This window comes from Pan troglodytes, chromosome 6 (genome assembly GCF_028858775.2).
Source record: "Pan troglodytes isolate AG18354 chromosome 6, NHGRI_mPanTro3-v2.0_pri, whole genome shotgun sequence".
Lineage (NCBI taxonomy): Eukaryota > Metazoa > Chordata > Mammalia > Primates > Hominidae > Pan > Pan troglodytes.
In genome coordinates, this window is record NC_072404.2 from 12,571,221 (window position 1) to 12,588,038 (window position 16,818).

At 46.4% G+C, this 16,818-nt stretch overlaps 1 protein-coding gene and 1 non-coding gene across 7 annotated transcripts in view; one reads left to right on the plus strand and one right to left on the minus strand.

Annotated features, from left to right (window-relative positions):
* Window positions 1-16,818, plus strand: part of EIF2AK1 (eukaryotic translation initiation factor 2 alpha kinase 1) — a 79,165-nt gene that overhangs the window by 33,775 nt on the left and 28,572 nt on the right. For 2 of the 6 annotated variants that reach the window (XM_063814021.1, XM_063814022.1), the window contains exon 2: window positions 14,509-14,667. Coding sequence is in view for 2 of the 6 variants with exons in the window: in XM_016946022.4 (XP_016801511.3) it covers window positions 10,133-10,250; window positions 14,509-14,667 (277 nt within the window). In the remaining 4 variants the exon portion in view is untranslated. Of the gene's footprint in view, window positions 1-9,951; window positions 10,429-14,508; window positions 14,668-16,818 lie in introns of those variants that run through there. The other 4 variants (XM_016946022.4, XM_016946023.3, XM_016946024.4 and 1 more) reach the window with 4 other exon arrangements.
* LOC112209874 (U6 spliceosomal RNA) lies at window positions 11,612-11,716 on the minus strand. Its single transcript, XR_002944867.1, has one exon. It is a non-coding gene; the product is annotated as a U6 spliceosomal RNA (small nuclear RNA).

Sequence of the window (16,818 nt, forward strand, 5' to 3'; positions counted from 1 at the left end):
TTTACAGGCAATTTACCTGGAAGAAAATTGCTTTTCTTAAAGAAATAATGGGCCAGGTGCAGTGAATGCCTGTAATCCCAGCACTTTGAGAGGCCAAGGCAGGTGGATCACCTGAGATCAGGAGTTCGAGACCAACCTAGCCAAAATGGTGAAACTCTGTCTCTACTAAAAATACAAAAATTAGCAGGGCACAATGACAGGTGCCTATAATTCCAGCTACTCGAGTGGCTGAGGCAGGAGAATCACTTGAACTGGGAGGCGGAGGTTGCAGTGAGCTGAGATCGCACCATTGCACTCCAGCCACAACAAGATTGAAACTCCATCTCAAAAATAAATAAATAAATAAATAAATAAAGTTTACAGATACAGATATATTCCAGTGGTAACCCTTCCTGATCCCACTGTCTTCTCTCCCTCTCCAAATGTAATCACATTTTTCAAGTCAGGTGTCATTCTCATCTTATTTTTACTAGTAATGTATGTGTCCCTAAATAACATACTTTTTTTGGAGATGGAGTCTTGCTCTGTCGCCCAGGCTGGAGTACAGTGGCGCGATCTCAGCTCACTGCAACCTCCATTTCTCGGGTTCAGGCGATTCTCCTGCCTCAGCCTTCTGAGTAGCTGGGACTACAGGCGCACACCGCCATGCCTGGCTAACTTTTTGTATTTTAGTAGAGACAGGGTTTCACCGTTTTGTCCAGGCTGGTCTTGAACTCCTGAGCTCAGGCAATCTGCCCACCTTGGTCTCCCAAGGTGCTAGAATTACAGGCATGAGCCACCATGCCCGGCCAACATACATTTTTTTGTATATACAAAATTTCTTACATACATGATATCATTCTGCACTTTTTGAGGCTGAATTTAGAGCCAAAGTACATGGGTTTAAATTCTGCCTGCCAGAGATCTCTTTTTGGGGCAATGAGAGTGGCTAAAATTAGATAGTGGTGATGGTTGTGCAATTCTCTGAGTATGGCCAGGCGGGGTGGCTCACGCCTGTCATCCCAGCACTTTGGGAGGCTGAGGCGGGTGGATCACGAGGTCAGGAGATCGAGACCATCCTGGCTAACATGGTGAAATCCCGTCTCTACTAAAAAATACAAAAAATTAGCCGGGCGTGGTGGCAGGCGCCTGTAGTCCCAGCTACTCAGGAGGCTGAGGCAGGAGAATGGCATGAACCCGGGAGGTCGAGCTTGCAGTGAGCCGAGATCGCGCCACTGCACTCCAGCCTGGGCGACAGAGCGAGACTCCGTCTCAAAAAAAAAAAAAAAAAAAAAAAAAAAAAATTCTCTGAGTATGCTAAAAGCTGCTGAATTCTACACTTTAACAGAGTGACTTCTATGGTATGTAAATTATCTCTCAATAAAGCTATTATAAAAAGACAGATAACAATGAAAGCTGAGATGTGAAAAAAAATCCTGGATGCACTATGAGTGGCCTGGCCTTGGACAAGTTATTTAAAAAACTTTCTTGGGCCCAGCACGGTGGCTCATGCCCGTAATCCCAGCACTTTGGGAAGCCGAGGCAGGCAGATCACGAGGTCCGGAGTTTGAGACCAGCCTGGCTAACATGGTGAAACCCCATCTCTACTAAAAATACAAAAAATAGCTGAGCGTGGTGGCAGGAGCCTGTAATCCCAGCTACTTGGGAGGCTGAGGCAGGAGAATAGCTTGAACCCAGGAGGCAGAGGTTGCAGTGAGCCAAGATCATGTCACTGCACTCCAGCCTGGGCGACAGAGTGAGGCCCTGTCTCAAAACAAAAACAAAAACAAAACAAAAAAACACAAGCTTTTTTTGGGCTGGGCACAGTGGCTTATGCCTGTAATCCCAGCACTCTGGGAGGCCACAGCCAACATGGTGAAACCACGTCTCTACTAAAAATACAAAAATTAAACAGGTGTGGTGACGTGCGCCTGTAGTCCCAGCTACTCGGGAGGCTGAGGCAGGAGAATCGCTTGAATCCAGGAAGCGGAGGTTGCTGTGAGCCAAGATGGTGCCACTGTACTTCAGCCTGGGTGACAGAGCCAGACTCCATGTCAAAAAGGAAAAAAAAAAAAAAGCTTTCTTTGCCTTCCTGTTCTTATCTATAAAATGAGATAATTATAGCATCTAGCTAGTAAGTTTGTTATGAGAATTGAGTGAGTTAACACTTTTTCTTTTTTTTTTTTTTGAGACGGAGTTGCACTCTTGTTGCCCAGGATAGAGTGCAATGGCACGATCTTGGCTCATTGCAACCTCCGCCTCCTGGGTTCAAGGGATTCTCCTGCCTCAGCCTCCCAAGTAGCTGGATTACAGGTGGGCACCACCACGCCAGGCTAATTTTTGTATTTTTAGTAGAGATGGAGTTTTACCACGTTGGCCAGGCTGGTCTTGAACTCCTGACCTTAGGTGATCCATCCACCTCAGCCTCCTATAGTGCCAGGATTATAGGTGTGAGCCACTGTGCCTGACCGAGTTAACACTTTTAGAAATACTTAGAGGCTGGGCGTGGTGGCTCCTGTCTGTAATCCCAGCACTTTGGGAGGCCGAGCTGGGTGGATCACGAGGTCAAGAGATCGAGACCATCCTGGCTAACACAGTAAAACCCCGTCTCTACTAAAAATACAAAAATTAGCAGAGCATGGTGCTGCGCGCCTGTAGTCCCAGCTACTCGAGAGGCTGAGGCAGGAGAATCGCTTGAATCCAAGAGTCGAAGATTGCAGTGAGCCGAGATTGTGCCATTGCACTCCATGCTGGCGACACAGCGAGATTCTGTCTAAAAAAAAAAAAAAAAAAGAAACACTTAGAACAGGGTGGGGGAATGAGGGTGACACAGTGCTCAGTAAACATTAGCAATTATGGGCCGGGCCAGGTGCAGTGGCTCACGCCTGTAATCCCAGTACTTTGGGAGGCCAAGGTGGGTGGATCATGAGGTCAGGAGATGGAGACCATCCTGGCTGACACGGTGAAACCCCGTCTCTACTAAACAAAATACAAAAATTATCCGGGCGTGGTGGCGGGTGCGTGTAGCAGCTATCTGGGAGGCTGAGGCAGGAGAATGGCTTGAGCCCGGGAGGCAGAGCTTGCAGTGACCCAAGATCGCGCCACTGCACTCCAGCCTGGGCGACAGAGCAAGACTCCATCTCAAACAAACTAACAAACACACACAAAAAATTAGTGATTATGACTATTATTATTGCCTTGTGTTATTTGGGGGTTTTGTTGTGTTGATTTCAATGTTCTCGATTATATATGTGAGCTAGTTGATTCTGTCCATAATTTTTATACTTTTTTTTTTTTTCTTGAGACAGGGTCTTGTTCTCTCAAGGAGGCTGGAGTGCAGTGGCACGATCTCCGCTCACTGCAACCTCTTCCTTTCAGGTTCACGCGATTCTTGTGCCTCAGCCTCCCGAGTAGCTCGAGTACCTGGGATTATAGGCTCCTGCCACCATGGCAAGCGAATTTTTGTATTTTTATTTGTAGAGATTGTGTCTCACTGTGTTGCCCAGGCTGGTCTTGAAATCTTGGCCTCAAGCAATCTTCCCAACCTCAGTCTCCTAAAGTGCTGGGATTACAGATGTGAGCCACCTTGCTGACTTAATATTTGTTTTTATATATAATACATGTCTCTATTTCTCTATTAATGGGTATTAGGTTTTTTAATTTTTTATTTATTTTTTTATTTTTTTGAGTCAGAGTCTCACTCTGTCGCCCAGGCTGGAGTGCAGTGGCGTGATCTTGGCTCACTGCAACCTCCGCCTCCCTGCAACCTCCGCCTCCCAGGTTCATGGCATTCTCCTGCCTCAGCCTCCCGAGTAGCTGGGACTACAGGCGCCCGCCACCACGCCCAGCTAATTTTTTGTATTTTTAGTAGAGAAGGGGTTTCACCGTGTTAGCCAGGATGGTCTCGATATCCTGATCTTGTGATCCACCCGCCTCGGCCTCCCAAAGTGCTGGGATTATAGGCGTGAGCCACTGCGCCTGGCAGGTTTTTTACCAATTTGCTGTTAAAAACAACGTTGCAATAAACAGGCTTATATAATATCCATGGACATACATAAGAGTGTCCAAAGGGAACCTAGAGGGGACTTACTGGATCATGGGTATGCAACATGTTAACATAAAAAATTATGAATTGGGCAGGTGCAGTGGCTCATGCCTTAATCCAAGAACTTTGGGAGGCCAAGGAGGGCAGATCCCTTGAGTTCTGGAGTTTGAGACCAGCCTGGGCAAGATGGCAAAACCTGTCTCTACCAAAAATACAAAAAACTGGCTGGGCATAGTGGCACATGCTAGTGGTCCCAGCTACCTGGGAAGCCGAACTGGGAGGATCACCTGAGCTTGGGAAGTTGAGGCTGCAGTGAGCCAAGATGTCGCTACTGCACTCCACCTGGGTGACAAAATGAGACCCCCATCTCAAAAAAAAAAAAAAAAAAATTTCGCCAGGTGTGGTGGTTCACACCTGTAACCTCAGCAGTTTGGGAGGCCGAGGTGGGTGGATCAACTGAGGTCAGGAGTTTGAGACTGGCTTGGCCAACATGGTGAAACCCCATCTCTACTAAAATTACAGAAATTAGCTGGGCGTGGTGGCGGGCGCCTGTGATCTCAGCTACTGGGGAGGCGGAGGCAGGAGAATTGCTTGAACCCGGGAGGTGGAGGTTTCAGTGAGCTGAGATCGTGTCATTGCACTCCAGCCTGGGCGACAACAGTGAGACTCTGTTTAAAAAAAAAAAATTATTCATAACACTTGTAACACTTGTTAAACATGGTAGGACTGAACTTATTTAAGGCAGGGTGTGTTAGTCTGTTCATGTGGCTATAAAGATACCTGAGGCGGCCGGGCATGGTGGCTCATGCCTGTAATCCCAGCACTTTGGCAGGCCAAGGTGGGTGGATCACCTGAGGTCAGGAGTTCGAGACCAGACTGGCCAACATGGTGAAACCCCGTCTCTACTAAAACTACAAAACCTAGCTGGGCATGGTGGTGTGTGCCTGTAGTCCCAGCTACTTGGGAGGCTGAGGCAGGAGAATCGCTTGAACCCAGTAGGCAGACGTTGCAGTGAGCCGATATTGTGCCATTGCATTCCAGCGTGGGTGACAGAGCGAGACTCCATCTTAAACAAACAAACGAAAAACCCAAAACCTGATACTGGGTATCTTATAAAGAGAAGAGATTTATTTGGCTCATAGTTCTGCAGGCTGTACAAAAACATAGTGCCAGCATCTGCTTCTGGTGAGACCTCAGGAAGCTCCCACTCATGGCTGAAGGCAAAGTTGGAGCAGGTATGTCACATGGCCAGAGAAGAAGAAACGGAGAGAGAAGGGAGGCACCCCTTTTATTTTATTTATTTTTAAATTGTATTTATTTATTTATTTATTTTGAGACAGATCTCCCTCTGTGGCCCAGGCTGGAGTGCAGTGGTGCGATCTCAGCTCACTGCAACCTCTGCCTCCCAGTTTCAAGCGATTCTCCTGCTTTGGCCTCCCAAGTAGCTGGGATTACAGGCAGGTGCCACCACACCCAGCTAATTTTTGTATTTTTAGTTGGGACGGGGTTTCACCATGTTGGCCAGGCTGGTCGTGAGACTCCTGACCTCAGGTGATTCACCAGCCTTGGCCTCCCAAAGTGCTGGGATTATAGGTGTAAGCCATGGCACCCAGCCTATTTTTTTTTTTTTTTTTGAGATGGGGTCTCCCTCTGTCACCCAGGCTGAAGTGCAGTGGCGCGATCTCTGCTCTCTAGAACCTCCACCTCCTGTGTTCAAGCATTATCCTGACTCAGGCTCCTGATTAGCTGGGTCTACAGGTGCACTTTTGGCTAACTTTTGCATTTTTAGTAGAGACTGGGTTTCTCCATGTTGGCCAAGCTGGTCTCAAACTCCTTACCTCAAATGATCTGCCTGCCTCGGCCTCCCAAAGTGCTGGGATTACAGGCATGAGCTGCCATGTCTGGCCTCAGACTTCTTTTTAAACAACCAGATCTGACATGAACTCACAGAGTGAGAACTCACTCAACACCAAGAGGATGCTGCTAAGTCATTCATGAGGGATCCACCCCCATGTCCAACACCTCCCACTAGGCCCCACCTCCAATATTGGGGTTCACAGTTCTTTTTTTTTTTTTTTTTTTGAGATGGAGTTTCGCTCTTGTTGCCCAGGCTGGAGTGCGGTGGCACAATCTCGGCTCACTGCAACCTCCGCCACCCGGGTTCAAGCAATTGTCCTGCCTCAGCCTCCCAAGTAGCTGGGATTACAGGCGCCCACTACCATGCCCAGCTAATTTTTGTATTTTTGGTAGAAATGGGGTTTCACCGTGTTTGTCAGGATGGTCTTGATCTCTTGACCTTGTGATCCTCCTGCCTCGGCCTCCCAAAATGCTGGGATTACAGGCGTGAGCCACTGTGCCCGGCCTCTGTTTTTTTTTTCATTGTAGCATACAGGTGTTAGATATTCACTTGTTTACAATGCCCACCTCCCAATGGTCTGCTCAACTGGAAACAAAGGTATCTATGGGTTCACATTTCAACATGAGACTTGAAGGGGACACACAGGCGAACTATATCAGAGGGGTACTACAATGGCATTTTGTAGTTGGGGAGATGTCAGATTCAACTCCAAATACAACAAGGAAATGTGAGAATCTATAGCCAAAGATGAGTGTGTGTGTTGTCGGGGGTGGTCAGTGCATGGAAAATTACCACGAGGAAATATCAGGTGTTAAGGGGGGATTTCTGGCTAAATCCACCTAATAGGATTCTTGCTCAAAGCAGGCCAGGGTGACAAGACATCACCTGGGGGATGTTAGGCGAGGAGGAACCCAACCAGTTATAGAGGATGATCAGATATTGAGAATGAGGGATTCAGGCTAAAGCGACTTACTAGGATTCTTGCGAGAATTGGACAATATAGAGATGAATATGTGAGCTCTAAAATCAGGGCCTAGTTGGGAAATCAGAGGGGCCTGACTAGAGATAAGTCAAGGAGAGAATCTTAATTGACCATCTGACTTTATTGAACATTGCTAAATTGCTCGTTAGCAACGTACGATTGTTTCTCTTTTTTCGTATCCTCACCAACACTTGGTATGAGAAAGTTTAAATTTGCAAATATATTTTGAAACGATATTTCATCATTTAACTTGCATTTACTTGTAGCTAATGAAACTTGTGCAGCTTTTCTATCTTATTGGTTATTTGGGGTTCCTCTTTGGTTAACTATGTTTAATATTGCAAGCTGATGTACGATATTGTATTTCTTAAAAAAATTAATTTCGGCCAGGTGCAGTGGCTCATGCCTGTAATCCCAGCACTCTGGGACGCTGAGGTGGGCGGATCACGAGGTCAGGGGTTCGAGAGCAGCTGTATAGAGTGTGTTGCTTTTTTTCTCTATGCCTTCAGTAACAATGGGCATTTCCAGTGATGGTCGAACATGGTGAGAACCAGATTAGCATATCAACGTTATTATTATTTGTTTTAAATTATAGAGAGGAGGGCTCACTAAATTGCCCATGCTGGTCTCGAACTCCTGGCCTCAAGCAATCTTCCTGCATCAGCCTCTCAAAGTGCTGGAATTATAGGTGTGAGCCACCGTGCCTGGCCCATGCTAACATTTTTAATGCAAGTAAAGTGCGCCATTGTATGAATGTTCGTCGTTAATTTAGCCGATTATCTTGTCTTACAGTTTTGGCATTATAAGCATTGTTTCAATCATTAGCTTTTAAACCAAGTATTTTTGCTTGTTTTTAACCTTTTTCTTAGGATAAATTTCTGACAGTGGAATTGTTGAAGAAAAAAAGTATTAGTATTTGTATTTTATTTTATTTATTTATTTTTTCGAGACAGAGTCTCGCTCTGTCACCCAGGCTAGAGTGCAGTGGCGCGATCTCAGCTCACTGCCAGCTCCACTTCCCGGGTTCACGCCATTCTCCTGCCTCAGCCTCCGGAGTAGCTGGGACTATAGGCGCCCGCCACCACGCCCGGCTCATTTTTTGTATTTTTAGGAGAGATGGGGGTTTCACCGCGTCAACCAGGATGGTCTCGATCTCCTGACCTTGTGATCTGCCTGCCTCAGCCTCCCAAAGTGCTGGGAATACAGGCGTGAGCCACCGCGCCCGGCCAGTATTTGTATTTGTATATATATATATTTTTACAGTATTTGTATTTTTAAAGCTGCGAATACATACAGACAAAACACTCCTCAGAAGGGGCGTGCTCTTCTAGAACATCAGCAAGGCACAGGAAGGAACATCCCTAATCTCTTTTTTTTTTTTTTTGAGACGGAGTCTTGCTTTGTTGCCCAGGCTGGAGTGCAGTCGCTCAATCTCAGCTCACCGCAAGCTCCGCCTCCTGGGTTTAAGCGATTCTTCTGCTAATTTTTTGCGTTTTTAGTAGAGACGGGGGTTTCACCATGTTGGCCAGGCTGGTTTTGAATTCCTGACCTCAGATGATCCACCTGCCGCGGCCTCCCAAGGTGCTAGTATTACAGAGGTGGGCCATCGCGCCTGGCCCATCTCTAATGTTTGGAATCTAATCTATCTGGAGAACTATACCTTTATTTTTTATTTTTCTTTATTTTCTTTATCTATCTTTACAGTACTTTGAGTTGCTGTTTAAGAGAACTACACCTTTAATTGCCTCTACCAAGCTGAATGCATCCAAGTATGACTGTCTATGGAAAACAAGTTCAAATAGAATTCTTAAACAATACCACTTTTACACATCGTGCTGTAGGTGAGGTCCAAAAGGTGAAAGATTTTTATTCCAGCTGTAGCTGATCCATGAAAATTAAGGATAATTTTTTCTTTTTTTTTTGAGATGGAGTCTTGCTCTGTCACCCAGGCTGGAGTGCAGTGTGCAGAGGCCCGATCTCTGCTCACTGCAACCTCTGTCTCCCGGGTTCAAGCGATTCTCCTGCCTCAGCCTCCCGAGTAGCTGGGATTACAGGAGCGCGCCACCACACCCAACTAATTTTTGTATTTTTAATAGAGACGGGGGTTTCACCATATTGGCCAGGCTGATCTCAAACTCCTGACCTCAGGTGATCCCCCAACCTTGGTCTCCGGAAGTGCTGGGATTACAGGTGTGAGCCACAGCGCCCGGCTTAGGGTGGATTTTTGAATCTGAGGGTTTCAACCCATAGTGGATGGAGTGTGGCCAGGGCGGGGGGTTTTAGTTTGGAAAACGAACCTGCACCTGTATCCCTCAACCTAAAAGTTGTTTTTTTTTTTTTTTTTTTTTTTTTTTTTTTAAGGAAAACATTTCAGTTGTAAATTCTAAGAGAAATTTCTGTTAGGTTGGATTCACTGCGCGTTTTGGAATGTAGTTGGCATCTCCCGTTTTTTTTTTTGAGAGTGAGTCTTGCTCTGTCGCCCAGGCTGGAGTACAGTGGCGCAATCTCGGCTCACTGCAAGCTCCGCCTCCCGGGTTCACGCCATTCTCCTGCCTCAGCCTCCCGAGTAGCTGGAACTAACAGGCGCCCGCCACCACGCCTGGCTGATTTTTTGTATTTTTAGTAGAGACGGGGTTTCACCATGTTAGCCAGGATGGTCTCGATCTCCTGACCTCATGATCCACCGCCTCAGCCTCCCAAAGGTGCTGGGATTACAGGCGTGAGCCACCGCGCCCGGCGGCATCTCCCGTTTCTTTGTGGCATAACAGTTGACCAAAATAGGTTCAGGTCTCCTTGAGACAGGTTTTGAAAATGCTTTTTAAAATTTTTTTCCTGGAAAACAAATGACCAAAGTCATTGCTGTACCCACAAAAGGTAAATATGTTTCGATTAGTCTTTGCAGACACCTGATTCTTACACTGACACTCGAGTCTGGGCGTGAGACGTGAGCGCTAAGACCCTTCTGGGGTAGCTGGGAACTAGGCCAGGGTTCACCTGGGCGCCCCTGAAACCCAGCCGCCGGTAGACGAGCCCACCAGAGCGCATGCGCCGGGGGTACGCCGGGGCCGGACACGCCCAACTCTTCTTGTCTGATAAAGGGCGGAGTCTGCTACAGCCCCGCCCCCCAGTGAAGGTGCGCGCGTGGCCGAGGCTGGTTTTCCGTCTGCTGAGGGGTTACTTCCGGGTCGGACGGCGCTAGCTGCAGCATCGGAGTGTGGCAGTGCTGGGCTGGCCGGCGGGCTGGGCTGCGGCCCGCGCGCGGCCGGCGATGCAGGGGGGCAACTCCGGGGTCCGCAAGCGCGAAGAGGAGGGCGACGGGGCTGGGGCTGTGGCTGCGCCGCCGGCCATCGACTTTCCCGCCGAGGGCCCGGACCCCAAATATGACGGTGAGGGATCGGATCGCGGCGTCGCCGCTCTGCTCTCTCTGTCCACCTGCGTTTCTGGGCGGCATAGGCAGCCCTGAGGTTTGCCTGAAGACCTGGGCGACTTTGGCTGCCTCCAGGGTTGAACCGGCGGCCCAGCCGCGCAGTGCGAGGGGGGGCGGCGGGCGGGCCGTCGGGTAAGGTAAATATTTATTGAAAAGAACGTCTGCTTCTCCCTCCTTTGTTTACATTTCTGTTTCTTGGTTTCCTCTCTGGGGACTGAGGCCTTCGGATGGCTGGGGACATCCCCGAGGCCACCGTCTTGCCCCCATGCCCTGGCTTTTGTCATTGGTTGAGAACGATCTTCTTTCATTACTGCAAGGAGACTTTGCAAACTATACGCTGAATAGTTTGGGTTAAGAGTTGTAATTTGTAGCTCTTCTTGTCTTTTGCTTCATTGGAGCTTTTCTTGTCTTTTGCTTCATTGGAAGGAGAACTAAAGATTTCTTATAGTGAGGCAGCGTGGAAATAAATAAACGTCTTTGGTTTAATAAAAAGGCCCAAGTTTTTTTTGAAGACAGGCTTGCTGTGTCACCCAGGCTGGAGTGCAGTGGCACAATCATAGCTCATTGCAGCCTCCAACTCCTGGGCTCAAGTGATCCTCCAGCCTTAGCCTCCCGAGTAGCTGGGACCACAGGTGCACACCACTATGCCCAGCTAATTTTTTAATTTTTTTTTTGCAGAGATGGGTCTTGCTGTGTTTCCCAGGCTGGTCTCGAACGCCTGGCCTCAAGCGATTCTCCCGCCTCGGCCTTCCAAAATGCTGGGATTATAGATGTGAGCCACCACTCTCAGCCCCCAAGTTTTTTTGAGGCTTTTGTTTACTAGGAGATACGGGGTAGCTAAGTTACTTAGCATAGAGTAAGAGATGCTTAAAACATTGACTCTAACTAGGTGAAAGAGCCCACAATTTTGATGAAAGTGAAATAGAGTCTTTAGTTGCTGCCAGGTGTTTTAGCAATATTAAAAATTAAATTGTGCTATTAAGAATGAATACATTGGCCCAGTGGGGTCACGCCTGTAATCCAGCACTTTGGAAGGCTGAGGTGGGCGGATCACCTGAGGTCAGGAGTTCAACACCAGCCTGGTCAACATGGTGAAACCCCCTCTCTACTAAAAATACAAATTAGCTGGGCGTGGTGGCGGTCGCCTGTAATCCCAGCTACTTTCGAGGCTGAGGCAGGAGAATCGCTTGCTTGAACCCAGGAGGCAGAGGTTGTAGTGAGCCGAGATCGCACCACTGTACTCCAGCCTGGGAGACAGAGGAAAAACAACAACAACAACAACAACAACATTGATTCAGGTTTTTTTTTTTCTTTTTTTTTCTTTTAATGGAATGCTTCAGGAATTTGTGTTTCATTCTTGTGCGGGAGCTGTGCTAATCTCTGTGTCGTTCCAGTTTTTAGTATATGTGCTGCTGAAGTGAGCACGATTCAGGGAGGTTTTAACTATATGGTAATTCCAATAGAATGACTGCAGAGAATACACTTTGATTTGAAGCATGAAACAAAAAAATGTGTTGCAATTGATTTAAAGCTACAAATTATTCCTGTAAGAGAAAGCATATGAGAAAAAATAAAGGTGCAAACCGAGTTGAAATGGTTTTGATTGATTCAAATGGAATTAATACATGGAAATGTTGTTGCATTTTTATCCTTAATACTACCTATAATTTTTTTTTTCTTAAAGAGATGGGGTCGTCCGGGAGGCAGAGGTTGCAGTGAGCTGAGATCGTGCCACTGCACTCCAGCCTGGGCAACAGAGTGAGACTCTGTCTCAAAAAAAAAAAAAAAAAAAAAAAAAAAGAGATGGGGTCTCCTTTTGTTGCCCAGTCTGGTCTCAAACTCCTGGGTTCAACGGATCCTCCTGCCTCAGCTTCCCAAAGTGCTAGGATTGTAGGCGTGAGCCACTGTGCCCAGCCAAGCCTATGATTTTTGACCAGAAAGAGAAACAAAAGCAGAGTGTGGTAGTAATTCCAGTAGGCTATTAACAGAAGAAAATTTTAAAAAACTATTTTTTAATGGACAAATAACTTTTTCCCCACATATAAGGTGGTATATTATAGCTCAGTAATATAGAAAGTATTATGTCATAGGAAAAGTCCCTGCTGTAAACATGCAAGTGTGTCTTTTCTGTAACATTGTGATAAGGGTTTCTGCAAACTAAAGATAATTTTTGAAGGGAGTGATCTTAGATAAGCTTTTAAAATTTTTCTTTTCCTGGGTTACCGAGAATACTGTTGTGCTGACATATGGCCTTTTCTTCCAAAGAGGCCCAGAATGTCCAGACAGAGTTTATATATATATATATATATATATATTTTTTTTTTTTTTCCTTGAGATGGAGTCTCCCTCTGTTGCCCAGGCTGGAGTGCAGTCGCGCGATCTCGGCTCACTGCAACCTCCGCCCCTCCAGGTTTAAGCAGTTCTCTGCCTCAGCCTCCGGAGTAGCTGGGATTACAGGCGTCTGCCACCACACCCAGCTAATTTCTTGTATTTTTGGTAGAGAGGGGGTTTCACCATCTTGGCCAGGCCGGTCTTGAACTCCTGACCTTGTGATACACCTGCCTCGGCCTCCCAAAGTGCTGGGATTATAGGCGTGAGCCACCGTACCCGGTCTTTTTTTTTTTTTTTTGAGACTGAGTCTCACACCGTTGCCCGGGCTGGAGTGCAATGGCTGGATCTCGGCTCACTGCAACCTCCACCTCCTGGGTTCAAGCAATTCTCCTGCCTCAGCCTCCTGAGTAGCTGGGATCACAGGTGCACACCACCACGCTCACCTAATTTTTGTATTTTTAGTAGAGACGGTGTTTCACCGTGTTGGCCAGGCTGGTCCTGAGCTCCTGACCTCAGGTGATCTGCTTGCCTCAGCCTCTCTAAGTGCTGGAATTACAGATGTGAGCCACCACACCCAGCTAGTTTTTTTTTTTTTTTTGAGACAGAGTTTCACTTTGTTGCCCAGGCTGGAGTGCAATGGCACGGTCTCAGCTCATCGCAACCTCTGCCTCCTGGGTTTAAGGGATTCTCCTGCCTCAGCCTCCTGAGTGGCTAGGATTGATTACAGGCATGCGCCACCACGCCTGGCTAATTTTGTTTTTTCGTAGAGACAGGGTTTCTCCATGTTGGCCAGGCTGGTCTCGAACTCCTGACCTTAGGTGATCTGCCTGCCTCGGCCTCTCAAAGTGCTGGGATTACAGGCATGAGCCACTGTGCCCAGCTAGGTTTTTTTTTTTTTTTTTTTTTTTTTTTTTACCTGTTTAATAATGTCTTAAATAAACAGTAAGTGAGAACTTAACGACCTTCAGCCTTAGTGCCAACTCGTCTGTCTGCATGGTCTCATACAGTGCAAAGAGGATGGGGTTCGGGAGTCAGTCTGATCTGCCTTGTTCACTGGTTCCTCAGCCTCTCTGAGATCAGTGTTTTCATCTGTAAAATGAGGATGAACACTTACCTTATATTATTTTTTGAGCATTGAAGGACTGTACATGTAGATAAGTAGCACATGCTCATCGAGAAAAGTTTCCATTTTTCCTATCTTTCCCTCTGTCATCTGCCCAACTTCTTTTTTTTTTTTTTTTTTTTTTTGAGACGGAGTTTCGCTCTTGTTGCCAAGGCTGGAATGCAATGGTTGATCTCGGCTCACCGCAACTTCTGCCTCCCAGGTTCAAACTATTTTCCTGCCTCAGCCTCCTGAGTAGCTGGGATTACAGGCGCCCGCCACCACCGCCCGGCTAATTTTGTATTTTTAGTAGAGATGGTGTTGCTCCATGTTGGTCAGGCTGGTCTCAAACTCCCGACCTCAGGTGATCCACTGGCCTCAGCCTCCCAAAGTGCTGGGATTACAGGCATGAACAACCGCGCCCGGCCATCCTCTGCCTAACTTCTTTCTTTATGCCTGGGTCTTGGCTGTCTTCTCAAAGGAAGGAAGCCATCCTAGTCCCACTTCCTTGCGTATTGATTTATTTGTACTATTGGACACATCAGAAAACTGTTTCTCCTCTGTCTCATGGCATCTTTCCGCTGATCCTCCAGCTTCCAGGATTCAGCTCCAAATTCACTTCCAGAAAGCCTTTCTTGATTAACCCAACTCAGCATAACTATTCTTTTGGTTTTTATCTGCTTACATTTAAATATTTCATGTTTCATTAATTAGAATATATGGTTTTGTCATTATGAGACAGGTTTACCATTAATTTAAAAATATTTTCCTTTTTAATTTTTAGAATCTGATGTTCCAGCAGAACTCCAGGTGTTAAAAGAACCCCTACAACAGCCAACCTTCCCTTTTGCAGTTGCAAACCAACTCTTGCTGGTTTCTTTGCTGGAGCACTTGAGCCATGTGCATGAACCAAACCCACTTCGTTCAAGACAGGTGTTTAAGTGTAAGTAAGAATAAATGAATCTTGCTAAATAAAGCTTGTAAAGGCTGGGCTCCGTGGTTCATGCCTGTAATCCCAGCACTTTGGGAGGCTGAGGTGGGCGGATCACCCGAGGTCCGGAGATCGAGATCGGTTTGGCTAACATGACGAAACCCCCTTTTCACTCAAAATATGGAAATTAGCTGGGTGTTGTGGCAGGCGCCTGTAACCCCAGCTACTCGGGAGGCTGAGGCGGAGAATCAGTTGAACTGGGGAGGTGGAGGTTGCAGTGAGCCGAGATAGCGCCACTGCACTCCAGCCTGGGTGAAAGAGTGAGACTGTCTCAAAAATAAATAAATAAATAAAGCTTGTAAAAATACTGTGTTGCTGTTCTCACTTATTCATGGGAGGTAAAAATTAAAACAATTGAACTAATGGAGAATGATGGTTCCCAGAGGCTGGGAGGATAGTGGAGGATGGTTAATGGGTACAAAAATATAGTTAGAATACATTGGATCTAGTATTTGATAGCACAGCAGAGTGACTACAGTCAACAATAATTTATTGTACATTTAAAAAATAACAAAAAGATGACCAGGCGCAGTGGCTCATGCCTGTAATCCCAGCACTTTGGGAGGCCAAGGTGGGTGAATCACTTGAGGTCAGGAGTTTGAGACCAGCCTGACCAACATGGTGAAATCCCATCTCTATTAAAAAAAAAATGCAAAACTACCCAGGCGTGATGGCACATGGCTGTAATCTCAGCTACTTGGGAGGCTGAGGTAGGAGAATTGCTTGAACCCAGGTGGCAGAGGTTGCAGTGAGCCGAGATCACGCCACTGCACTCCAGCCTGGGCAACAAGAGCGAAACTCCATCTCAAAAAAAAAAAAAGAAAGAATGGGCTGGGCGCGGTGGCTCACACCTGTAATCCCAGCACTTTGGGAGACTGAGGCGGGTGGATCATGAGGTCAAGAGATCGAGACCATCCTGGCTAACATGGTGAAACCCTGTCTCTACTAAAAATACAAAAATTAGCTGGGCATGGTGGCGGGCACCTGTAATCCCAGCTGTAATTTGGGAGGCTGAGGCTGGAAAATCATTTGAACCTGGGAGGCGGAGGTTGCAGTGAGCTGAGATCGCGCCATTGCACACCAGCCTGGCGACAGAGCAAGACTCAGTCTCAACAAAATAAAAATAACGAAAAGAATATAATTGGATTGTTTGTAACACAAAGAAGGGATAAATGCTTTAGATGATGGATACCCCATTTATCCTGATGTGATTATTACACATCACATGTCTGTATCAAAATATCTCATGTACCCCCATAAATATATACATCTACCATGTACTCACAAAAATTAAAAATACAAAATAAAAATATGTTGTTTAATGCTGTGAGTCTGGAAAGCATCTGGTATACAAAAATTGGAGTGAAATAAATATTAATAATTTCCCTACTTCAATTCAGCTTACATTTTTCTTTGAGTAATTCCTTACAAATATAACTGTGGATCCCGTAATTGCATAAAATTGAATAAATGAAATATAGTTCTTTTGCATCTATACTATGATAATGCTCACAATTTTTTTTTTCCTCGAGATGGAGTCTCACTCTGTTGCCCAGGCTGGAGTGCATTGGTGCGATTTCCGCTCACTGCAATCTCCGCCCCCCGGGTTCAAGTGATTCTCCTGCCTCACCCTCCCGAGTAGCTGGGGTAGGCACGTGCCACCATGCCCGGGTAATTTTTGTATTTTTAATAGAGACGGGGTTTCACCATGTTGTTCAGGCTGGTCTCGAACTCCTGACCTGGTGATCCACCCGCCTCGGCCTTCAGTGTGCTTTGATCACTCCTGTGAGTAACCAGTGTGCTCCAGTCTGGGTGACATAGTAAGACTCGGCCTCTAGAGAAAAAAAAAAAGAATAGTTCCAGCCAGAGATTCTGAGGTTCTTTTTTTTTTTTTTTAACCAAAACAGTCTCAAACTTATAGATACTTTTATGTGGTCTTAAAACTGAATGCGTTTTTAGTTAAAGATACATTATCATTTTGATAAACTTGACGGGACATGAAAAATGGTACAAATATCTGTACATTGTACACCTACTGCTTCTTGAATAAAGCAAATAATACACTGCATTCCAAGCAGTGGCATATGTGGTGGGAGGTGGGGT